The sequence below is a fragment of the Vanessa atalanta genome, chromosome 15 (assembly GCF_905147765.1).
Source record: "Vanessa atalanta chromosome 15, ilVanAtal1.2, whole genome shotgun sequence".
NCBI classification, from domain to species: Eukaryota; Metazoa; Arthropoda; class Insecta; order Lepidoptera; family Nymphalidae; genus Vanessa; species Vanessa atalanta.
The window spans coordinates 9383682-9411168 of record NC_061885.1 but is presented as its reverse complement, the minus strand read 5'-3'; the positions used below and the strand labels follow the sequence as shown (position 1 = coordinate 9411168).

The 27487-nt window shown below is 33.0% G+C and overlaps 1 protein-coding gene across 5 annotated transcripts in view; it reads left to right on the top strand.

Moving 5' to 3' along the window:
- LOC125069611 (tyrosine-protein phosphatase Lar) overlaps positions 1-27487 on the top strand; it is a 368834-nt gene that overhangs the window by 312441 nt on the left and 28906 nt on the right. For all 5 annotated transcript variants that reach the window (XM_047679172.1, XM_047679170.1, XM_047679171.1 and 2 more), the window contains exons 6-7: positions 186-380; positions 15097-15207. In XM_047679172.1, coding sequence (XP_047535128.1) covers positions 186-380; positions 15097-15207 — 306 coding nt within the window. The remainder of the gene's footprint in view (positions 1-185; positions 381-15096; positions 15208-27487) is intronic.

Here is a 27487-nt window from a genome sequence, read left to right as displayed (position 1 = left end):
GTACGATCTGAAGACTTCTTGATTTCCAATTATCAAAGTCATTTTAAGTGACGCTTAAGTTTAAATAACTTGGAATAAAAAATGATACTATCAATACATTTTGATGATTTTGAATTTTAATTGCTATGTTCTCGTTTCCTGAATTCACCAACTATAATTTCACTAAAAGCAAATTCTCTTTACAGCCGATAAGGTTCCACCAGGATTCCCCAGCATCGTGCCGCCCTCGTCTATAATGGCGGTGGAAGTTGGTCACACCGCGACGCTGCCATGCCAAGCCAGTGGTAGCCCTTCGCCTCGTGTTCGCTGGCTCTGGAACTCGTTGCCATTGGACGTTGCGTCGAACCCTAGATATGCCCTTCTGAATGATAAGATGCATGGTAAGTACTTTGATATGATATAGTTGTATAGATTCATGTGATGTTAACTAGTAGATGTCGGAAGATCTTTCTTCAGGCAGACTAGCTACGCTGGTAGATGAAACGAGTACAAATTTATGCCGGACAATTTCTCATCCCTTGGAGCCTCTGCCACAACACGATGAATGATGTTGTAATAATTGCAGGACTTGCAAAATAATACTTTATTAATTTTCAAGCATTATTTTGAAGCTCGATAATTGCACGCTTGCTTTTCAGACACTTGACATCGGGTATTAATGAATTTTTCGATAAACATATTTAAACAAATTTTCCAGTCCATTAAATTGATTTAAAGAGAGAGACGATCCCTATACGATTATCCATGAGATTATGTAACTTTTTTCAGATTTTGTTTAAATAAAAAAAAAACTGTCCAACTTTTTTATGACGAAAACATTTGCCCCCGAGTCAACGCACAGAACAACGAACAGACTTTAGTCGGAGAAATGAAGCAGCTCCCGAAAGTTATACAAATGCCCATCACCACCGTCCGCGCCAACGCAATCTAACACCTCATTAAGAATAAAATGTCGTGAGCTGTCCCGTAATGAGACCGTCGTTATTAGTCCGGCACGATTAATGAATCTATAAAATTCCTACAAAGCAAAACCCCGATATAATGAATATTCTCTTGATGAGGTGAAACTTATTTCTAATCCAACGTCAAGTGACAACTCTGACTCTTTTGACCGTAATATTAAAAGGCTATTTAAAACGTTCCTTATTAAAATTCGACTTCGTCACCTTGTTTGATCAACGCCATCAATTAATTACATTTAATTAGTGAAATGAGGTATAAAAAATGCCTCAGGGCGAATTTAATTTTCGACTCCTAATAAAAGTCTGCCTGCTTTCGTGATTCCGTCGCAAGACGGAGACGACAAAATATTAATTACATCAAGTTTGCGGGGAACAAGTCAGTCTGCTTTTCGCTTTGCCTTCGCCCTTTAAACGTTTACTAGTAAATAGAATAAAAATGTAAATTTTAATATTCCAAATAAGCCGCTGCACGCCCGCTATGTAATGATAAAAATAAATAAAAGGACCAAAATGATACACTTTTTACTACTTCTACATTTGGTACATTTTGGTAAATTACATAATCAACTCCTACAACAACAACAAATTTCATTATAGAAGATACATTCAGTCGTACGTTTCAAGCGTCATTCATTACCAAACGAAAACACATACAAATCACATATTTTTATACGTTTGCCATTCGTTTGGTATGCTTTTTATAATGTAAATCTATTAGGGTAAATCAAATTCTTTGATTAAGATAGTACAGGTTTTAATTTATCTTCAATAAAATATTGTTGAATAAAACATTCAATTTCATGTGAATAAAAAACAAAAAAAAAACGATACACCGTATACATTGACTGCTTTTCATTTAACGATAAATATTTATTTACCAGACATTTATTTAAATGATTCACGCGGCGCTCGAACTGAAGTGTCGAAAATCCGCCCCATATTCGTCGGAACGTTGATAAATTTAATTTTAATACTATTATGCACTTCACAAGAGGTAAAAGTAATTTAAATTCAGTTAGAGCAGGCCCACAGACTCGCCTTGGGCTCTTTTAATCTCATTAATTTTAATTTATTCGAGTGGATTATTTCTTCGGTCCCCAATATTTCATAGACACTTTATAAATGACTCGTATTAGATTGAAGAATTCACGTTACGGCCTATTAGTCCTAAATCCCGGGACGATAAAAGATATATTTGAAATGAATGATGTTTTAAATTGGATGTTCGAATCTTATCAATAAATTATAAAGATTGACAAATCGTTCATCTCGATTCTAATACCGCGATCGGGGGTTTAATAAAATATTTAAATTAATATAACTCATTATGAGTTACAAATTGCTTACTGTAAATGTATAAATATGTTTATTAGTCCGTTAAACTCACACGCAGCATCGGTGCACAATATCGAACTGTTTTTTTTTCATTGAGTTGAATATTTCATGGGCCGGTAAATGAAATTGACATAGAGCAGGTTTTATCTCTAAAATACACGAGAGCGAAGCTGCGATTAATCACTATCAATAAAAAAATATGAATTTAAAGTGTATATAAATGTTTTTTTTTTGTAATCTAAAATATCATTTAAAAAATTTAATAGTTTCTAGAAATATCGTTAGAGGTTTATTATTTTTTGATTACTTATTAAATGTTTAAATAAAGCAAATGACTACTACTATACATGAGCTATGTGGGTGAGCCAGTGTAGCTACAAGCACATGGGACATTATAGCCTACTATCAGACCCATTTGCGAATCTGCCTCCGTATTTTAAATGAAAATAAAATAAAAACAATTTATTAATAAATGATTATTTTAATTAAACAATACAAACAAAAGCAATACATTGAGCAGTTATTGAATTAAACACGTAACGAGTAGAAATGTACGCCCAACATGGACCCTTGGAACGCAACCGCCATTACTTTTATAGGGAATTATTATTTTATTATCTGTTATTGCGAGCCGTGTGTAAATTATATGCGGAACAAAGACATACTGGTTTTACGGTCTTTCACATAGCGGAATTAACAACTAAAGTTGTATAAGGCTCTTATCCACGGATGTTGAGCCAATAGATATGTTAGGAATCTTTTACTTAATACTTTTTCGGGCGAAATGAGAACGATATTTCAAAGTCGAATTTAAATGCACCGGTTCTGTTTCACATTTAAATAAAACGTTTTTAAGTTGAACAGGTATCACTTCTGTTTATTGTTTTTATTGAGTGTGCTTACATATGAGTCAATTTTGTTTATAGAAATATATTATGTTATAAAAAATAAATTACTTGTAGTATTACAAAGATGATTGAAATATTTTGCAAATAACTTAATAATATAATATAACTTTTTGTTTAAAAAAAAAAAGTAAATAAAAGATTTTAATAATTAAATCTCAAGAACGATGCCAGTTATCCATATGAGTAACATTTTAAGGTAAGCACTTATTATATTTTAAACAATATAAAAAATACTAAATGTAAATGTCACTTCTTAATTGTGCACTAAAAGCCAATAAATATTCCTAATTAATATTATTAATAACGCTTTATGATCGTATCCAGCCAGGTTATTATCATTTATACACACCCAAGGTAGGTAGCAGTGATTGCGGCCTACGGAGCGAGATTACAATTCATTTGCATACAAATGCCGAGTCCCTCCAAGTTTGAATGAGACGGTATGGTCGACTGTTGTTCTAGCAAAAAGCGGGTCTTAACTCGTACAACAATAACAGTGGCATGGGCGTGGTCCGACTTGATTGAGATCGTATGTCCTCGCAAAACCACGCCCCGTGCCGCTTCCAGATGGGGTCGTTTTTCTAAGTCTTTGTAAACTTTATAAGTGACACACTAGCTATAAAGGCTGAGTTCATTCGAGTTTGGACAGGGAATGGGACATTTTGATTTAATTACAGTGTCACTTAGTGGTCAGGCCTGGAAACATCTGTTCCCTGTGTTTATGATACGGCTATGTCGAGTTGATAAAGGCTCTCTCGGGGTTACCAGCGTAGTTTATAGACAAGACGTTTCCTCTCTCGAATATTCGAGTATGTAATATTAATGCAGTACTTCCTTGTAAATCATAAAAAATTCAAAGTACATTTATTTTAATGATTTCTTAATATTTTTTGCTCGCGTTACTAAATTAATAAAATCATCATGTGGCAAGCCGATTAAATCTACTTCTAAGTTTCCTGTTGATTTGAAACTATGCACGTAGTATATGTAATTCGTACGACAATAATTTGACGGTAGTGGATCGTAGAACTCTTCAATGACTAGTAAAACCCTCGAGTTAGGGCTCGTTCAGTTTGTTTGGTCGAATTAACGAGTCCCGTACATAAAAATCTGCGTGTTTTTTTTAGTTTATTTTTTGAACTAAAGTTCATGATATAAATTTTTATATGACTCCATACGAATAGATTTTTGGTAATTTTATAATAATAAATGGAATCGGCCGACTTGTTACTATAAAACAATATTTTCAAGGATAGTATTATTTTAGATTTGGAATTTGATGGCGAGAATAACACACAAATGTGTAACTAATAACGGAGCGAGTCCGCGTTACGGTGAAACGAGAAGTCACAATGAAAGATGACATTTTCACGCGAAAAAAATGGGAACCATAATCACAAACATGTCAGAGCCGGTCCAAATCGCGGGCGGTACCCCTGAGGCTTTCCCTGTAATCAAATAAAACAGCGACGGCTACGTGGAGGGACCCAGGGATTACAGTAAGCCACGAGACGTAGGAAACTAAAATAAAGAGCACGCCGCAATGGTCTGTATTTTATTTATCGTAAATGCCCGAATGGCTTTCACGATTCGACTATTTGTCACATTTCCGACGTACCCACGCGCTAAGGTGATTTCGAGTTGCCTTTTCATGGGGAATTATTTAACTTGATTGTGGTTAAGCGGTCTTGCTTTATTGAATATTTTATTTTATTTATACATTATTCAACATTTAAACTTCTTTTGTTTTTTTTTTAAGGAAATATGTAGATAGACGGTCCAACGTGCCACCAAATGGTAAATCGTGACCACATTGGCGCCGTAAGAAATTTTAATCATTCTTTATATCACCGATGGGACTCAACGCTGGGTGCTAAGTTATTTTATACCTTGTGCCACTTGTTACACTGACTCACTCACCCTTTCAAACCGAAACACAACAATACAAAGTATTACTGCTTAACGGTAGAGTATATTGTATAACGTTGTATACATATTATACATAATTATCGTGTTATGTAATTACTATAAAAAAGAGTAATCGTAAATTGTCCATAAAATTAAAGCTAAGTCCACCACGTTACATAAGTACCACTGTACAGTGTACACGTGTGTCAGAATTTCATCCGATCTGTGCAGATATTCTCGCGATGTTTTCTTCGCCCGAGTACGATTTTTTTATTAAAAACACAAATTAAATACTTCTAAAACTCATTTATTAATTTATGCCTGTGCGGATTTTAATCCACCTTCTTCAGTTATATTTAACGCGTTCGATCCACTGCACTTTTCGACTCCATATCCGTATGTATATAATTTATATCTTATTGTATTTTTTTATTTTTCATAAATTAACATGGTTTTTTCGATTTTACTACTAAGTACTAATTTCGGAGTTTTGTATCGGTAGGAAATAGAATAAAGCCGTGTGAATATTTCGTCGTAAAGTTTATTTTATTGACAGACAGCCTATAAAACACCAGGGAGCATAGAAATAATAAAAAAATATATATATTTTTCGTGTCGTTCTCTAAAACCGGTAGGCAGTTATTTTCATTTTTGACATGGCAGCTCGGACGCGGAGTACACTCGACCCACAAACAAACCAAGCCAATTGTGTGTCCATTGGCTCGCCTTCTTTTCAACACTTGGAACGTTTCTGTCTTTTAAAAAAAACTACTTTTAATGTTGTATTTAATGGGTATTTTTTTAGTCGATACTAATGACATTTTATTTCAGTAGTCTCTTACAGTAACAATTGAATCATTAAAGATGAATTAATCAACTCAATTAAATAACTCGTACTTGGTATGTACGATGATCCCGAGTCGGATCTTTCAAACTTCTATGATTTTCCGTCAATAAATTCTTAACATCAACCTGGAGTAAGTGTTACTGGCAGTTTTACACTACCGTGCTCTGTAGAGCTCTTAAAGACGTTCTACGTCTGATCTTTCTCCGGCCGTGTCTGATTGCCGTCTTGTTACATTATGAGTGACACTTGTGCACTAGAATCCTTGTTACATTACGGAATCTCTGTTTGGTGTGGTGCAAGCAGAACGAGCTGTGAGAGCTATTTTGTAGGTGCTATAACTATTATATGCATCATACCGACTTACTGTATAAAAACTTGCCATTTTCAACAGTTCGGCAAATATATGTAAAGCAACATTAGAAGCTTCCCAAGACATCACGAGACCAGACAAGACATTGTATGTGATCGATCAACGTATAAGTTTGCTATCATTAAATCGTTTCATCTTTTATAGCTCAGTATCTGCAATAATATATATATATATATATATATATAATACTATAAATACTATAAATATCAATATCATACTGTATCTTAAAATGCAATCTTGAGACAAAAGTTCATAAAGTTTTAACATATGATGGTACTGAAAAATTGTTAAAGCCTGCCATCGTTATCTAGCTCATCTTAAAATAAAATGTTCTGCACTTAAACATACTCACATACAGTGTTGCAGTATTAATATAGTTATCTATCTTATCGTATCTTCGAGCCGAGATGGCCCAGTGGTTAGAACGCGTGCATCTTAACCGATGATTTCGGGTTCAAACCCAGGCAGGCACCACTGAATTTTCATGTGCTTAATTTGTGTTTATAATTCATCTCGTGCTCGGCGGTGAAGGAAAACATCGTGAGGAAACCTGCATGTGTCTAATTTCAACGAAATTCTGCCACATGTGTATTCCGCCAACCCGCATTGGAGCAGCGTGGTGGAATATGCCCCAAACCTTCTTCTCAAAGGGAGAGGAGGCCTTTATCCCAGCAGTGGGAAAAATTACAGGCTGCTAATAATGCTAATGTATATTAAATGAGAAATAAGCTAAACTATTGATTGGTTAAAATAAATAAAAAATAATTGTATGGAATTGGCTAGTTGATTTATTTATTTGGTTGGCCAACGTGATATACAAAGTGTCTAATTCTACATATACATCCAGTCTTAAAGAATATTACCCTGTACATCACTCTTACAGGCTCACTCATCATGTAAGACAAAAAAAGTAAAGAAACAGACAAGAAATACTACGATACTTAACTAATTAAAATTATAAAGTAAACATCTAAGAAAAAAAAATCATTATAAGAAAGTTCTCGAAGTTGGCTGGTTAAAATTCAAACTTAATGTGACGTGAAATGTTGCCAGTTCAGATATATATATAATCATTTAAATTTCAATTAATTCCAAAGTTGACAATGTTTTGTTAGTGCTATAAATATTTTCAATACATTGTGATAAAGATGTACGTTTGAATATATATTTATATATTTTGTCCCGATTAAACAATTGTGACGAATGTCTCGTTCACGTTAAAAATAGTTGAATTTTATACACGGACTGCTTATTATTAAAAACGCTCATGAGAACTGAATATATAAATACTCTTTTAGACAAACGAAAATGGATTTTAATTAATTGAAACACTGGACGGCTCTTAGTTTCTCGTTTAAAATATGTTCTCATAAAAGTGTCAAAGCTGATCTATCTTTGAGAATAACTTTATCGAGAAATGGATGTTTTATAATGAGTTCGGATTGAATTTAAAGCTAAACTAAAAATAAAGATTAATTGTAAGCAGTAGTAGAATTTATTTGCCTTTTTTCAGTTATATTTCGATTAAGCAACGTTTGTTGCAGATATATTATTCTGGGGGTTTATTTTCAAAATATGTTTTCTTTGTTTATCATACTATGTATGCAATGGCCTAATGGATAATATATAAAAAAACGTATAAAAACTACATTTGTTCCAAAAATATTAATCATAAAATTCAAAAATCACTTACGAATCGACATTTTACAAGATTGAATTCAGCACAGTTATTATAATCCCTTGTGTTTAATTACAGCGGCTCGGTCATCCTTCGAACCGTAATGAATACCAGAGTATTGATGTTTGGTGGTAGAGTAATATAATTAATGAGTACTACCAAGCCGAGCACAAAGTGATTATACATGTTTAAGTTTATTGAGTCAAAAAAAGTATAGTCAATGACAGACATGCTAGCAAAATTTTATCGCAAAAAATTTAGACGGCTAATCCTAATATAAATCTAATAATAATAACATCAGGTATCACATAAAAATATTAATGACATACATATAATTTTTAATATCTAGTTCATAGAACATCATAACGGATATACAGATCCAGATAAAATGTCGTTAAACCGTTGAAATAAAACAAAGCTACATTCCATGACGAAAATCTTTTTCTCCTCCACGTCCCGAGTAATAGAACATATAATATTCAAGTATAGTCATATTATTCGCGCATTACTTTTCAATTCATCATCCCCCGCTGAGAATTGATACGCATAAATTTTATCCTCGTGCGCCTAGAAAAGGTCTCGTGCTCGCTCTCTATTTAAACAATAGTATAGCATAGCTTGAGACTAGCTTTTATTAAATAGAAAAACGTTTATTTACTAGACGTAGATTTTAATTTTATATGATTCGTACGTCTAATTTAAAATTAAATACATACGTATTATTCGTATGTATTTAATTATGTTATTGCTATCAGTAATGTAGACGAGGCAATCTTTTATGAAAGGATTTTCGAAATATTGTTAATTTGATTGTAATTATTGTGTTTCTTGCTCGTTTTTCTTTTTAAAATCTACATATTGTACAACAACGATTCACGGTTCTTATGGAACGAATATTATTATCTGTGAAAAAAACAATATCTTGCTGTCAATCGACGTTCATTTAGTATTTATTATAATAAGTTTTATGTTGTGTATTTATTTTCAGTATAATTAATTAATGATTGAAATTTTTTATAGTTTTATAAACAAATACATATTTTCTGACTCGAAATATGTATTTGTGAGAATTAACATTGACGGCAATTTAAAATAAATATACGTTTTATTTTGTCAAAAATATGTATTTTTACGGTCAACAAACAAATGATATTTTAATAAACATGTTATTTATTTATATTGCAACTGTTTTGAACATTTTAAAAAGTTGCAGAGAGTATAAATAATTCAAAGCGATATTCCTAGCTATCTTACGTCATATCCGGTAGACGGCGTACCTAAATTTATTCGCTCGCGCCCAGAGACTACCATATTTTTGCAACACCTTCGCAATATTAACTCGGGATGAAATAGTGTACAAAACTTCACTGAGAAAAATTGTTATCTATTTACTTGGTGAAGGGGCTAATCAGAAGCGACATTTCTGAATATGAAAAATATTCAGAGTATCCTATCGTCTAATTCTAGTTATGTACTGGTATTTTTTTTCATACTGAAAACATTTATTTGAGGTTGTTGTTGTAAAAAGTACACAATGATTCTTATATCCTTGTTATATACTAGTTCCCGCCCGCGGCTTCGTCTGCGTGTGGGGGGATAAAAAGTACCCGATGTACTAAATCAAGCTAAAATCTTCTGTCCATTCAAATCCGATTTGAAATGATTGAGTGACAAACATATATCCATCCAAAAATTCGCATTAATAATATATTTGTAAACAGTTCATCATAATACTATTTGTATGAATAGGAGTTTCATACAATAATATTATGTTGATAAATATAATAAAGAATCCTCAATATACATCTTTTTGCTTGTTTTCTGTGTTTACGTATCGTTCGTACAATTGAGTTAATACGTTATACAGTTATTGTTTGCATATTAGCGTTCTGCAGAACGTCTGGTTCCGGGATGTTTGAAATAATAAACTTCCTTCGTAAAATATTCTTCTATTATATTTATTAAAGATTACATTCTTATTTATTCGTTTTTTAATATCAAACCTGATGTCAATCGTCTCCTTTCATGTTCAACTGTTAATATATTTTAATATTTCTTTTGATTGCTGGCAAAAGTTAAGATAAATGTAACAATTAATCAACGGCCTCGTCATTATTAACTTTTTTGAGAGCCATTGTTTACATTAGCCGCCTGTAAATTTCCCAGTGCTGGGCTAAGGCCTCCTCTCCCTTTGAGGAGAAGGTTTGGAACATATGTCACGATGCTGCTCCAATTTGGTCGGTGGAATACACATGTGCTATCATTTCGTTAAAATTAAATTATTACATGCAGGTTTCCTCACGATGTTTTCCTTCACCGCCGAGCACGAGATGAATTATAAACACAAATTAAGCACGTGAAAATTTAGTGGTGCCTGTCTGGGTTTGAACCCGCAACCATCGGTTAAGATGCACGCGCTCTAACCACTGGGCCATCTCGGCTTAAGATTTCATATTATTCAGTCACACTAAACAGTACACTTGAAATGAAAATCAAAGCTTAAAGGTCTTGCACCTGCAAGGCCACGGTGTTGCAGATGTCCTTGGATGGTATATTGACTTTTCATCAGATGAGCCTCCTGCTCGTTTATTACGTATTCCATAAAAATCAATGCTATACCGTCAAGGGATGGTTTGTAGGTTATTCGACCAGGCTCTTGTGTAGCTTAGTTGGTTACATGTGTCAGAATTTTATTCGATACATATAGGTTTTCTTCCGAGCACGAAATTAATGATAATCACAAATCAAGAGTGTGAAAATACATCGATGCAGAAAGTATTTCAAATCAACAGTTTTCAATTAAATATACGTGTCTATCCTCTAGGCAATATTGTCTATATTGTATACATATAGGTATATTATTTAGGACAGTAAAATTTAATAATCAATACCAAGGTTGCTAAAACTAATTTGTCACGTAAGATACGCACACACACTTTGATAAATTATTCTTTAGAACTAAACATTGAACATGCAACATGATAATTCTTAAATTAATTCATTAAAATAAAATATATTATATTTTAGTATAATAAGTTATGTTCAAAAAAAATTAGAAATACTAGAGATACATCGATATATGTATCTTTGTCTCAAACAAAGCATATTGAATACTAATGATGCGGTCTTTAAGCAAATTATCACGAAATAGACTATAGAGACGGAACTAAGCACACAGTACCGATGCAATAACCGGCTTACACGTGTGTGTACATAAGCAGAGATATGGCAACATTTAATTAAATTGTCTACATAACATAATAACGCATCGGACGACTGTAATATGCGAAATGTACTGCCGGCCACGGTCTGAGTTTGCTTTCGTTGCATTTTATAGCTATAAATACAGTAGTTATTGCCAGCGTAATCGAATTCTATTTGCGACTAACTTTAACGTAATTTTTACGTTTGAGATCGAATGGAAAGTAATTATTGTTTTTATTTTGTACTTTTATCAACAAGTTTAAATAAATTATAATACATTTATATTAATAAGTTATTTGTATTTCTTATAATAAGTAACGTATCTATGAATTTCTTTTTGATGTAGGCGAAAACTGGATAACTATTTAATAAAAAATAATATGTTGATTTTAAACAATGTTCCAAGACGGTTTTATGATTTTTATATAAGCAAAATCAAAATATACTTTAATCAAGTAGGCTTTTACAAGCACTTTTGAATCGTCATTTAACAAACTATTTAAAGTAAAGCTACCACCGGTTCGGAATGTAGATTCCACCGAGAAGAACCGCCAAGAAACTCAGTAGTTACTCTTTTTCAAGCAACTTCCGTAACTAAATTTTATCATTAACATTTCAGAGTATCGTAGTTCGTTTCACATTAACGATATTAGCATGTTTTATTTTCGTACGTAATTGATCAGATTGATTAATACACTCAACTGCCTCTTAATGATATGCATTTGAATTACAATTAATATAAGCTCTTGTGTGTATTATTATTTAATATATTTACAACTGTTGTGACTTTGTTGAACATTTGCCTAATTTAATACATTTTATATAAAATAATATTTAATCATTCTAACCCAATTGAATTAATTAATAATCGAATAATTCAAACAGATAAATTAATATGTATGTGTACACTCACGCTACGGCCAGCAGGGGGGACATATAATTAAAAGAAAAATAAGCGCTATTCATAAACGTCCAACGGAATAGCCGGCTCGTACTGGCATTACACGCGACCAGTTCACTTCGACCCGTGTCGGCCCTTTACGTTTAAGCAAACGGAACGTCGATGTTTGAAGACGTTAGGCATCCCTGGCTCACGCGTGAATGGACAAACACGCTTTATCATTGAGGCTCGTCTAATCTAGCTCTTAGGTCGACAGGAGGTAAGGTCGGTTTACTTTACCGAAGCGTTTGATTAAGTGGTTACACTGATCTCACGGGGACACATATGAGCTGCAGTAACTCCTAATGAATGACGTAAATGATTATTACGTGTACTGATTTATGTCCCGAGCGAAATCTTAAGACGGCCGTCAGAAGTCGTCGGCATTAGACGGTCGGCGCTTAAGCCGAAATCATTCGGAGCATCCTCATCGGATTTGACTGTAGTCAGATCCCATATTGTTGTCGGGATAATATGTATTAAGAACAAAGCTGTGATGAAGGATAATTGTATAATGAATAAAATAGAAATCTTTCAATCTGAATTTAGTCCTCTGGTTTTGGATTTTGAAGATTTGCTATGTGATTTGCGAAGGACAAACTTAGAGCAAATGGGTGTTATTTGATTATATAACCCACCCGTCACTGTACCATCATAACACCTGTATTGTTTTATTCCGCTTTGTCAGTCAATAGTAAGTTAGTAAGTAAAATTTTAGACATTATAATCATTTCGGATACTACGAGTTCCAGCATATTGACAGTGTACGAAGTAGCTTATTATTTTCCAGGGCCAGTGTCTCTGGACAAATTCGATTAATTACCATTAGGTCCATAAACACGTTTGGCTTACTTTCTAATAAAATTGAATCCTCGCCTGAAATTCTAGGGAATGGTGTAATATAGGTATTATAATTGGACAACATTCGTAAAACAAAATGAAGTCAATGAAATCGTTAAAAGTTCTTGGAGTATAAAACTCAGAATTCGTTCGTAATTAAATTCCCTTTGTGAACACGGGAAGTACGTTGTTTACAACTCGCAACTTTTTATCCCTTTGACAGTTTAGTAGTTTCGTAGTTCTGGAGCACGTACGTCCCATCGATAAGCGCATACTAAATCGTCTGTGTGAAAACTACACGTGCTCCGTACTTATTCAATTACAAAGTAGACAGGTCCGCGGATGTTATACAAATTTTGCTGAATGTCTATTTTAGTTTAAGAGAGAATTTTAGTGACTTCTTTCTGTGGGACGTTTAATATAACCCTTTTCATTTGATTTCAATTGACGTGAAACACCTATTGGTGCGCTTTAGCGATAAATGCGACTCGTACGCCGTGACGGCAAACGACATTTAAATCTATTATTTATCTGAAATATCTATATTTGTTTTATTAATAAAAGTTTATATCTCTAATTATTAATCGATTTTCTTTAAATATATAAATTCTATAAACGTTTCACCTTTTTTTTTTAAATGTATAATTAGAGCAGACGAGATGATATCACATATCTAAAGTCCATGGTAAGTGATCACCAACATCCAAAGACATTATCACTATAACAATTATTACTATCTTCCCTTGTGCCTGAAGTCACACTGGGTCACTCTCAGTCCGAACAGTAACTGTTTAGAGTTTGAATATCAGATGAGTGGGTGGACCACATCATATAAAAGAATGTCACGACACTATTGTAGTGTAGACTTTAACTAATTTGCAAGTCAATTTAACTCGAATCTAGCACTGATTCTTTAATTCTCTTCTTTCTTTCTAATCAATCTTCTTCTCCCTTTTTAATCAATAGTTTTGTGCATGAAAAAAGTACATACAAATCATTCTCAACATACAGATATACAGAAAACATCCTCTTACAATTTTATTCTATTTCGTAATGAATTCATCAAGTGTCATTCGATATTTTATTATTGTAATGTGTGATCTCAGGAATTCTAGTTTTATGTGAATCAGAAAACTTAATAATATAAGTAGATTATGGATCGATAAATTAAGTTTTTTACTTGAATAAATGCGTTTTATAGTTTTCAGTACAAATATCAAATATGTCGAATTTAATATTAAGTAAAAAAAAAAAATTACTGCAATACAAAATTCGTGGTAAATTCGACTCACATTCTGAAATCATAAAATATCAAAATTATTGTTAGCATTAAATTGTTAAGTAAGTCTAAACGGTCACGCGAACTCGTTGAATTTGCTACAATGTAGCATAAATAACTCGTAATATGTATAAATGCACTTCGTAGCTTCGTTGGCCTTAGACTAGCATATAAGGCTGAAAATCCTTAGGTCTTGAGTCCAATTCCAGTTTGGACCAATAAAAAGTTATTGAGTTTTTCTGTCAAATAATTGTCAGTACTTAGCACCCGGCTGGTACTTACTCTGAACTCTCTGCAGGCGTCTTGAATTGACGTCTCGTGGGAACATTATGATAAGTTATGGATATATTATTGCTTGCGGATAAATAATTTAAAAATATTTAATAATAATAGAAGAAAGATCGGAACACGTATAAACTACTACTACTTGACTACCGTTCTCCTTAAATAGAGAGGAGGTCTTAACCCTTACCTATAACGTGTTCTCTATGTAGAACGCGACTACAATTGTTGTTGACTTTTTAACCTCGACCTGATTCTACGAGTATCAAATACAATATAAGAATATTATATATTACTACTAATAGCTATGCTACCTATGCTATGCTTTATATTTAAAGATATCCGACACGACTTGCGCTATCTTCTAAACCTTGATAGCACTGTTCAACCTTCACGAAAATTTCAATAAAAGTATTAACAAATTATCAGGCGATGTATGGCTGAAAGATTACAATACGAACAAAATTACTTATAATACAGTATGTCCATGAATAGTTTATTTTCGAATCTATCTTCTTACTAATGAAATCATTTTATTCGCAGGTACTTTACAAATAGTGAAAAGCGAGGAAGAAGATCAAGGCAAGTTCGAGTGTGTTGCCGAGAACGCCATCGGAACAGAGTTCTCTAAGCCGACGTCGTTGTATGTCAAAGGTAAGCCTATTAGTACCAATATTATAAAATTTGTTTGTTGTTCAGTCACAGCAATCCACGAATAGAGATTTTTAGTGACATGGGTTTATATAAAAGTGCAAAGCCGCGGGCTAATTTTATGACGCTGTTGAGATTATTTGTTCGTGGGATAAATTAATATAATAAATTTATTAGTTGTCATTTACCAATTTTATTAAAACAAACATTTTTCTTTAGAAATATTCGATCCGTTAGCTTTCAGTTTATAACGAGTAAGTCACTCTTATAAATAAGAAATGTATCGACTCGTATTCGATGTTTACTTGTTTACTTGCCTTCACACGTGGACGAACGTCCGATACTTCGTAACAGGAAAGTTTCCGAGTTTCTATTTTTAAGCGCCATCGATTTCAGCATAAATGACGACAATAAATAAACCTATAGATTTCAAGCAAAGCCCTCATCAAGTTTACTCTAGTCCATAACACGCAATTTGAAACGGGGGCACCCAGTTGGCCGCAAACACTCATACGTTTGCGCCACCGAGCGCTGTTACGGCGCTGTTCAAAATTACATATGGGAGTCGTTATTTTCAACTGCAGCGCTTTATTATCAGACGGAAAGTAGGCTGCGGTGAGAATAATATTCGCAGTATATTCGCATGAGATAGCGTCGGTACGCTAACTATCTCGCTTCAGATTGCCGTGACTGATTGTACTTAAGTGCTAACAATTTATAAAGGCGTGTAGGAAAACCGTTTTTAGTTCTTCCATGAGACGCGCGATATTTTTTTATATAATTGTTCTATTTAATGTTAGTAATTATTTTATACAATGTTTGCTTCCGTCAATCGCCGCACCCGTGTGTGTGTGTGATGTGTGCTTTTCATACTCGTGTATAACTAACAGGATCATTGAACTACAATTATTGAATTAAATTAAAACTAGTTTTTTAACGGATTTAATCGCGTATATTAATTATTTTATTTTAACATCCCGACGTTTCGAGCACTTTGCAGTGTTCGTGGTCACGGGCAGACTTATTCAGTCTGCCCGTGACCACGAACACTGCAAAGTGCTCGAAACGTCGGGATGTTAAAATAAAATAATTAATATACGCGATTAAATCCGTTAAAAAACTAGTTTTAATTCAATGTGTAATAATCGCGAAAATCTAAGACAAATTATTGAATTAGTCACGACGATCCGTTTCTTCGTGATGATTTCGAGAAATAGGACATAACAGCCAATACGCTTTCGCTATAATAAATGGATAGGGATTTACTTTCTGAAGTTATACTTCTTTTGCGCGTTATGAGAAAATGATGAAAGTAAATATGTTTATGACGCGAACAGAATTACACGAAAATTACGTGATTAATTTTCTCGCTAAACCAATTAAATGCTTCACATACTATCCTATTTTACAATGTTTATTTTATCACTAATAAGTAATCGAAACCTGCTTTAAATTAGGTTCGCACCTTTTTTTTTATTCGTTTTAAATAATATATTTGCTTATTAAATACCTTTTTTGTACGTCATAAAATATCTACCGAACAAAAGGCAAATTTAATGCAAAAAGCGTTCTCCACCTCCACCTTTGGAAGCCTTTCAAAGTGCAGGAAAGAATGCCAAGAATGAACGAATGAAGTGTTCAACTTAGTCACACGCTTTCATACAAATACACATACATAAAAAATATATAATATATACGTATGAAGCTATGTGTGATATATTTAAACAATAAAAAAAAATTAACAAAAATTTTCCATTTTTATCGCATACAGATATTATTATATATATAATTTATAATTTGATTTTAGTTTTTTAATTATACTAGATACTTGAAATCTATTGATATATTTTAGATATAACGGAGGAGTAAAATTAAAAATTCACTGAACTCATAATTTATTATAAATCAAAGTTTCTTAAATTATCCGTGAAAATATATATTTCAAGAGCATCGATCCTATAATCTGAATTGACTGTTAGTAATGGCTTAATACGAAAATAGACATACGCTACACATTCAACCGCAAAGCTCTCAACGGATAATAGTAATAACGCGAGGTTCTATTTCTATATATAAATAAAATAAAATGTTACAAAAACATCATATAAATAAATTATATTTTAATTTAAAAATAATTTATAAAAATAAAAAACAGTCTTTATTGTATATAAAGGGAAAATAAAGCAGAAACATTTCGACTGTATTTTTAAATGTTGTAAAAGAGTAACTACTGAGTTTCTTGACGGTTCTTCTCGGTAGAATCGACATTCCGAACCCGTGGTAGCTTCACTTGATATAGTTTATTAAATGACGATTCAAAAGCTTGTAAAAGCCTACTTGAATGAAGTATATTTTGATTTTGATTTTGAAAAACTATGAAAATAAAATAAAAGCTTGAGCTAGTGGCGATCTTATTTATTAATTTATTTATTTATTCGAAACACCATCGGCATATTCAAAAAAACAATGCAATCACAAGTACACAGACCAATGCAGTGTGATACACGACTAAAGGTATTGAAGGCACTATTTAATTACAATAAAAAGTAATACACTCTTAAATTAATAATAGAAACTAAAACAAGCACAAATAAAGCTTATCAGGGAAGTAGTTGTCTCCAAATGTAAATAATTAACACTGGCTAAAGATACTTGCAGGATACAACTGGCAAGTGCATTATATATATAAATATATAATGCACGTTGACTTGACGAATTAACTTATCCGTAAAAGGGTTATGTCGAAATGAAAATCAGCTGGGCTTAGTGCCGGTTCTCCTCGGTAAAATTTACAAACTCCGATACAAATTTCGATGAGAAATAGAAAATTATCCGAAGTACAATGTTTGAAGTTAGGATAAAGTTTATTTAGGTTTACCGAAATACTTTCTCAAGTCGTAAACGATGTAATTTATCGACTTCGACGAAGTTTATAAATGAATAATTTGAGGTATTTAGGAAAATTACATTCAAACAAGCTACAGGCCCTGACATCGGGCGACAATTAAAGTTATACTCCGACGTATTGACGTATTATATTATTAATAGCTGCAAGCAACATGCTATATTAATATTGAGATGGGAACTGCCTTGTTGGCTTATAATGCTGCAGATTTCGTAGTTCTGGGTTCAAATTCTATCATCGATAAAAAGTTATTGAGATTAGGAGAGTAAGGAAAATTTTCCCTGCGTAGTAGACTATTAACCTTTGCCAATGGCTGCAGTGACGGAAATCTGTCAATTGGACTTCGTTATAAGTGCGAAATTTCATCTGACTTTTATTTTATGGCATATGCATTGCGAATGGGTCTTCTGATGGTCTTCTGATGGTGATTGTTGCCGTAAAAAATTTAATCATTCTTTACATCCCTACTGTACCACCTAAGGAACTAAGATGTTATACCCTTTGTTCTTGCAGTTACACAGACTCACCTCGCCCAAACCGGAAAACATGTATATACATTATACATACTATATAGTATTGCTGCTTGTCGTCAGAATATATGATGAGTGAATGGTACCTACGTAGAAGGACTTCCACGAAACCCTACCACCAAGCCCTTATCGTCCCTACTCCAAAATGTAAAACGTGCGAACAAACGTTGTCGTCGTCGTCGTCAGCTTACAATGACATTAAATCTAAACAAAACCTGTCATAGTTTTCGAAATACCTAAAAATCTGTTGAATAAAAGCGAAGTTTCGCGAGCTTACTAGTATGTTGATAAATATATCTATGGGGACACCCATATGTCCTTTCGCCAGTCCGCCTACCTATAAAGCATACAAACAAAAGTAAATAAAATTGAGACATGAGTGCTATTATAAAAATCACTTCATAAAATAAACCACGTAGAAAACAATTATTATATAAACTATAGGAAATATATTTATATTATAGCTTTACGGTTCATTAAATCTTACATGAATATTTAAAAATCGTTGTATATCTTCTATAATAAAATAACCGTTAACTTTTTACTTAATGTATATACTGTACATATACCAAAAATTCCAAAAAATAGTTATTATCTTTATGTCTGTCAGTTTGTTTCGGCTAATCTCTTAAACGGCTGGGCCGATTTTAACGGGACTTTCACTGGCAGATAGTTGATCTAATAAGGAGTAACTTAAGCTCCAACAATAACTCTTTTTGTTAAATTCAAACGCACAGGAAATACTGGCACAGCTAGTTGTAAATATGATCAAATAAGTCTAAATAGATAAATATGTCTTTACCTATAGAAATATTATTTCGTTTAGTCGTAGTATGGGTCTAGTAATATCGTATCGAATATTATAGTGTCGCATTATATTCCATAACTAATATTCTCTCTAGGATATCAAAGAAAAAAATGATGTTCCATTAAAGACGGTCCATTAGTTTCTGATATTAGCGATAGTCGGGGCCGGCCGGGCGAGAGGAGCGGCCGCCTTGAGTAGAACGGGATGTTAAAATCTATAGCTTAGAAAAATATATTTTATCTTTTTGTCTAAAGTTTTTTCCTGATATATTTTTTTACGTGATAATATTACTTGGTATAATTTTATTAGCTTTTACGCTCGACTTCGATCTGAATATTTACGCTTGAAAAGAAGTTTAAAAGTGGAAGCCCACTCTCAATCCTACAGTTGGGCTCCACAGTCAATGCAAAGGTTCTTACGGACCGTATATAGTTACTTATTTAATTAAAGCTATATTATTTAAATCTTCTCATACAATATCCTCTCCAAGCCAACTCATGCACGACAGAATTATGCTTAACTCGTTTGATTTTAGAAAAACAGGCAGGTTTTTGTTGATGTTTATTCAGGACACGGAAAATAAATTGAATGACAGATATAATTGATTCATGTATTATTCTGATTATCGAAACAAAGCTTTTTACGAAACGAAACAAACCGCCTTCAAAAGCATATAGAAATAATATCGTCTCATCTATATAATAAAATAAACAAAAAATATAAATATTTACTCTATGACTCTTAATTACGAATTAAGTCATGAAAGATACGAAATGAATATAAATAAAATAGAATACTAAAAATAAATATTAGTTACATATTCGTCAGCGACAAACAGTTTCAGTTCAGTTTGTAGTCCGGGTTTCAATTTATAAGTTAACATATATGTATTTGCAAATATTGCAGCGCTATACAATCGATTTTCATGCCAAACAATACACAATGCGATTTAAAGGCATTTTTCATACATCTGAACTACGCTTTAAAATTTTACAATATCTCTAACACTATTACAAGGACTAGAATAGAGAATACTCAGACGGGAAACGCAATATAAGTACGAACGACAAGGAGAACGAGATAGATAGAAGAAAAAAGAAAAATCTCTTAAATGTAGTTGTGCGCAAAAAATATTGTATAGAACAGATAGGACGTAATCTATACGAAGCCGTAATAGAAGCCACTTCAGTTCAGCCCGAAATTTGGAAACATGTTCAATTTTCCGGAACCCGAAAACAAAACTGATATACAAGTTTTGCAGCGTCTCAAGTTCCTTAAAAAGTTCTGTAGAATCAAGATAACCAGAACCAGCATTATCCGGAAGTTGGATTTGCACGAAAACTTTTATTTGGGATGGCTTTGTAGTTTTTTATTTTAATTTGCTGGAATGATGCTTTTAAACGGAGGCTAGACGGTACCTAAAACGTCTAATGCGTCCTAGGACATCGAAAAAAACTAGTGATGTCGCATGGGATCGCTTGCGCGTGCTACCGTGACGTCCCGACGGTCGGCTATGCGGGCGTTCATTTCTAAGGGCTTCCTTGTGTGGATAGATACCACCCACACATCATATATTCTATCGCCAAGCAGCAATATTTAATATTGTTCTGTTCCGGTTTGAAAGTTGAGTATAACTACAGGCAAAAGGGACATAATATCTTAGTTTCATGGTTGGCATTTTGACGATGTAACGTATGATAGAAATAAAATTCTCACGTCGCCAATCTCTGTGGACAGTGGTGACCATCTGGTGACCCATTTACTAATAGTTTAAAACCTACACTGCCAATTCTGTAAACGGTGTGTTCCAGAACTTTTGAAAAAATTGTGATATAGAAATATTCGAAACATAATTCTGATTGAGGAGTTATTGCGTGCGTTTTGGGTAGAAGTAAACTAAACTGTTTTAATATTATTTCAAGTTAGTGTTTTGTTCTTATCATTTGATTTTTCAATATCTCTTTATTCTAATGAACCTTTTTTTGAAAAACTATCAAACCAATATGTACATATAACATCAGGAAATGCCGGGCGTTTCGAAGAAGGTTTTAGTAATCACAATCAGATCAAATGTATTTTATTCAAGTAAACTTTATTATAAAGCGTTTTCGAACGGTCAATATTTAAACACTACAACCGTTCGGAAATCAGTTTGTAATGTTTAATATTATGTATGACTGTGTAGTATGTAATATTTTTATATAGGTAACAACGCTTTACACTTTAGCCCTCTTTAAATTTAGACTATTAACAGGACAAGATATTATTTCATATTCCTCGTAAATTGATATTCTAAATTCAAAAATAGACGGGGCGGTAAAATTGTTTAATTATATTTTATAATAATGAGTCGAGAGAAACAAGTCATTTGAGAATACTAATTATTTTCGTATCTGTTTAGATAAAAAAATTATAAATAAGTTAAATAATAATGGTTCTCTATTTACTTAAGTATATTATATTATGATACTTTAATAATTTTATTAAATGATCAATCGTTGTAACATTATATTACATTATTAATAATAAAAAAGTAGTTTATATGACGACATTTTTATGCAATTCTTTTCAGTATCCGTTTAAATATTGTTAATTATTTTAATTGATTATTTATTTATTTTAACTAGAATAACTTTATTTAATAAACTATTTACTGTATCTGTTAAAGTCCTTGTTCTTCCTTCTTTTTGTTTCCGGATTTAATACCTTTTAAGAATAATAGACACAGTTGATTGAGACTTAATTGTGTAATGGGTCCGCGATGTTAAAGCAATTACAAAGGTGTGACTGAGGTGACCGAGAACAAAACCTTGTTATACTTTTATATATCTATCGTGTAAAGTAAATAGTGGAACTATTGTCTATTCGATTACGACGTACAATTAATTACATTGTAGATACAACGCAATTGATGGAATTAAGTCGACTCGTTTATAGTTGGAATAAATACGATGCTGTTAGGCTTACGACGGATTAGAATTGAATAATCCCTAATACCACGTTTCCGACATAGGAGTTGAGTGTTTTTAACTAAATTTTTTTTATGATATAAGTTAGAGGACAAGCACATGGGCTGGCATGGCAAGTGTTCACCTTCACCCATAGACAATAGCGCTGTAAGAAATGTCGCCAATGCGCCACCAACCTTGGGAACTAAGATGTTACGTCCCTTATGCCTGTAGTTACGCTGGCTCACTCACCCTTCAAACCGGAACACAACAATACTGAGTACTGTCGTTTAGCGGTAGAATATTGGATGAGTGGGTGGTACCTACCCAGACGAGCTTGCACAAATCCCTACCACGAAGTAATTAGAAAATTTCGATAATCATACGCATTTCGCGTCTCAATAACCGATATGTTAGCGGGTTACCAACCCTGCAAGAACATGCTTAAAATGGATTAAAGGCAAGCAGGAAGCCGTTTGTAAAATCTTAGCAAATTCTATTAACATTACCATTAATAAATTCCCATTTGACGCTCTCAGAGGAAATGTTCATCTACTCTTTACACAGCGTTTAAGAAAACAGCAATTAAGCGTCGAATTCAATTGGTTTGGTATGGAGTCTATCATTATTTGTATACACTTAAGAGGTATGAATAACACATACATATACAACCTTCTGAATCTACGTTTGAGGACACAAATTTGAATTTCGAATTGCTCAGTATTGGACTGACTACAGTATCTTACAAATAGCAAGTTAATAAAGACTCGCTTAACTTAGGATAGCGTTATTCTGAACGATGTGAAGCTGAATCAGATCTCGAGTAAAATCCACACGAGTTATGATTCCGAAACGAAACGTAGCTTTGAAACGATGACGCATTCAACACTTAGCAAGTCATCATTCACTGTTCGTTTATCTTGGCTACAGTTTTGGTCACTTGCCAAAACATTGGTCGAAGTGTTATTATTGATGGCTGTTGACATTACGAGTTTGACAACCGTGCCTGCGTACACAGTCGATGCCGTAAGCCATGACGTGACCGACTTTGGTAAATCTTCTATATAACAAATGAGTATTATATTTTGTAGTGACTCTTCTATATTAATTTAATTGTTATCATACCGTACAATAGCAGTACCGATAACACGACATTCGTCAGGTTTTTGGCAAAGTAGGTTACCAGTCAGAACCATAAATAATATTTACAAATGAATTCGAACATCTTCATTGCTTTTAGACAAATTTGTCAATAATCCTTTTTTGTATCAGTAACTTTGAAAACAGTCACTAGTAATATTTTTATAATTTCACTGTTTGATATCTAAATATATATTACTTTAAAATTTTTAACTCATCGGAATCTCAATTTTGGGGGCCCCAGGGAAGATTTCCCTCCTCTAAATCCGACCCTGTTACCAGTCATCATATGCGGATGTCATAGAACCGGCTAAGGGTTTTTTTATGGGACGCCGGACGCCGGACTATCCATCGATGCCGTAAGGTGTAATTTATGGAATGTAAATGTATAATGATGGAAGAAAACCAATCCGCTAGGACAAACTAGGGTGGACGGCAAAATCATGCAGTGTACACTAGAAGCTAAATAAATGGCATTAAGGCAATCAAGTTACGATCATAAAAGTATAAATGATTCGTATTCAATTTTTTTGGCCACGTTAATTTTAAGATTTGATTAATTATTGTCCTCTTAAATTATTATCTCAGTGTCAATACAGCAAAAATATGCAATTTGATAATATCATATCAGATTTTCTACCCTTTTTCCAAATCAAAGCTGACCTAATCAAACATTAAAAATGGACCACTTTTCAGTACGTCGATATGGAAATTCAAACACTCTGTACAAAAGTAGCTACGTCAAAATATATGCAAATATTTTTTTTATATTTGTTATCTTATTGTAATTTCAAACACGCTCGTTTTACGAATTTTACTTTTTACTCACTAAATATGAATAAAATACGTAACGCGTACGAATATAAAAGGTTCTTCGGATTTATGAAACCAAGGGAGATCGTGCTAATAAAGAATGAAACCGGTATTTTGGGGGAAATTTCGAATATATTAACCCTTTACCTTTTACCATTTATCTCGTAAAAATAAGTATATAATATTAAAATATTCGTTGATCTCATACATGACAATCTAGATAATACTATAAAGTACTAGAAATATTTTTATTAACTCGCGTAGTTTTACGTAAAATGAATAATAGTAATGATCTCCTAACCGGATTTCGAGCTGCTCACGTAAACACAAGTACACTATGGCACTTTGGATTCCCTCACTCTCGTAATGCGGTGGTTTGGCAATTTGACATTGTCAACAAAAGAACAAGCAGATCATCAGATCCATAATTTATGTCAACTAGCTGCTTATAAATGTTCCTTGGCAAAAATATACCCAATAACTTTTATTGACCCGATTCGATTAAAACCTGAAAATAATGGAACGATCGCCATCGAGAGATGTCGAGGATGTGATTTCGTGAAATTCTCCATATATATTTTGTCTGCAACTGCACCAGTAAATAATAACAATATTATAAACGGTCACAACAAACGAAAAAAATAATAACTGTCGCCCTGAAGGGCTACCAAAAGCATATTTTGAGCAAAGACTCAAAGTTACGATATTATAACACACAATACGGGGTATAAATTACCTTATTGCCAACGAAACGTTCTCAAACTTTAAACATTACCGCCCGAAGCTATAACTAATTAACGGAATAACTACCTTCGTTTCAGAATTACTCAGATTTACTAATATTTGCCCTCTTCAGGAAAGTTTATTTAAGGTAAAATTGTTTGCCTTTCGACTGAAACCTTACTGACTCAAAGACGGACCTCACTTGTTATTTGTTCATTAACGTACATTAAATGCAATACTTTAGCTGCAATAGTTCCATGTAGCGAGAAATTCGTAATCCGCGCTTTTTTGAATGGGGTAATAGAAACCATAGGATACTAAATAATAGTAATACCATTGAGGATTATTGTTATGATAATCATATTCTAATTTCGAATATAGATTTTGAAACTTTTGCATCTAACTTAATTTGGTTTTTACTTCATATTAAATATTAATGTTCAAGTTGGCTTAGTTGAAAATAAAAAAGTACGTCAGAACGATGACGATGACGAGGAACGATTTGTCATCTTTCTGAATGAGAGCATTGAAATCATCAGATAGAGAATAGCCCTATATACTTATAGTTCAATTGGCAAACACATTATTTTATACGTATGCGACATACGAAAAATGATGTAATATCGGTATGCACTGATGATAAGGCCGTATGTTGCTCCTAATGCAACGCTGAAGCACCACTCTCAGGCTTAATTCAGATAAGAAACTAGTGGGAGTACAACAAATTATGTAAATATATGGTTATTTTAAATAAAGATACTAAAACAGTAACAATATGAAAAATTAAAATATTGAGTAAGCAACTTGTAATTACATACATTAAATTTTACACGAATATCTTATAGGCAGAAAAATTATAATCACCCACCTTCTGGACTTTTTTCCTCTTAAGGAGAAAAGTTGGAGATTGTAGCGGAATATCACCTAACAAATGCAGGTTTCCATTCACTACCGAACACGAGGTAAATTTTATGCTCATTAAGCACTCAAAATACCACTGACTGAACTCGTGACTCTTCAAATACAGCCCTACTATAATTTGAAATAAACAAAACACTTATCGGTTATGTTGAATTCTGTATTTTAATTTCTTACTTCTTGTTAAAACGAATTGCTCTTGAAATATTATTACACCTAAATGTCGTTTGTTTGTCACCGTCACGGCTCTCATGGAATAATCTACCGAAAAAAAAACAATTGCACCGGCCCTAATTATTCCGCTTTTAATACGGAAAATGGCATCTCCGGAACATTTCTCGTCTGGACTCATTTTAATTAAAAGCGAAAACAAAGTAGCGGAACGCGCCGGAAACGTTATACAAAAGAATAATTTTCCTCAAAACGATGGTGTAAATATTAAAGCGATTTGTGATAAAATTTCAAAAAAAGCCAAATTTTTTGTCTAAAATTTATTAGATACGTAGTCGTAATGGTAGAATTTTCGAGGTCCGTTATTTTATTAATGTCATATTTATTTTAAAAAAAAATGTTGACGCTTAGTTTTGTGAATACGTAGTAAAAGTACAGGTAAATTTCATGAATCAATTTTTTAACTGAAAACATATTGAAAATATCGCAGTCAAGTCCTGATTATATTAATCAGGACTTGACTGCGATGATCCAGATCTTAGAACACTTGAATCTTAACCAAAGATTGCTAGGTAGACCTGGACAGACAACGCTGTGTTTTTTTCTGCTTGATTTGTGTTTTTTTTTAATTCATATAATTAGGCTAACTAGCAAATGTGCCACCTGATGGTTAGTGGTCATCACTGCTCATAGAATATGAATGAATGAATGAATGAATGAAATATTACTTTTTGGTGGTAGAATATATAATGAGCGGTCAATACCCAGATGGGATGACACAAAGCCCTAGCACTAAGTAATTTATTATTTATCTCGTGTTTGACGGTGAATGAAAACGTTGGAAACCTGCCTCTGAATCTACCCCCAATCCTCATCAGAGCAGTCTTGTGGAATAAGCTCCAATTCTTCTTCGCAAAAGGAAAGAAGGCCTTAGTCTGCTGCGGGAATTAGAAAGAGTTACATTTATAATAAGACTTTATAAAGAGAATTTCTCAAAAATTAAGGAGTGCCCTTGAAGCGACTTAAAATTATTAAGTCACTGAAACTTTTATAATGTCTATCCTCGCGGAACAGATCCGTCAGTCAGGAATGTAATTCTATACAATTTGCATAATAACGATACGAACAATGACTTATGTTATTCAGCGGTGATGTATAAATTGTACGAAATATCTTGGCATAAGGACCTGCGTTATGATTGGTCTACCTTATTCCTGAATTTAGTTGACTCTGTTAAATTAAAACAAGCAAACGACCAGCTGATATATGGTCATCACAACACATAGACATCGGGATTGTAAGAAATTGCCTAGAGAGATGGTCTAGT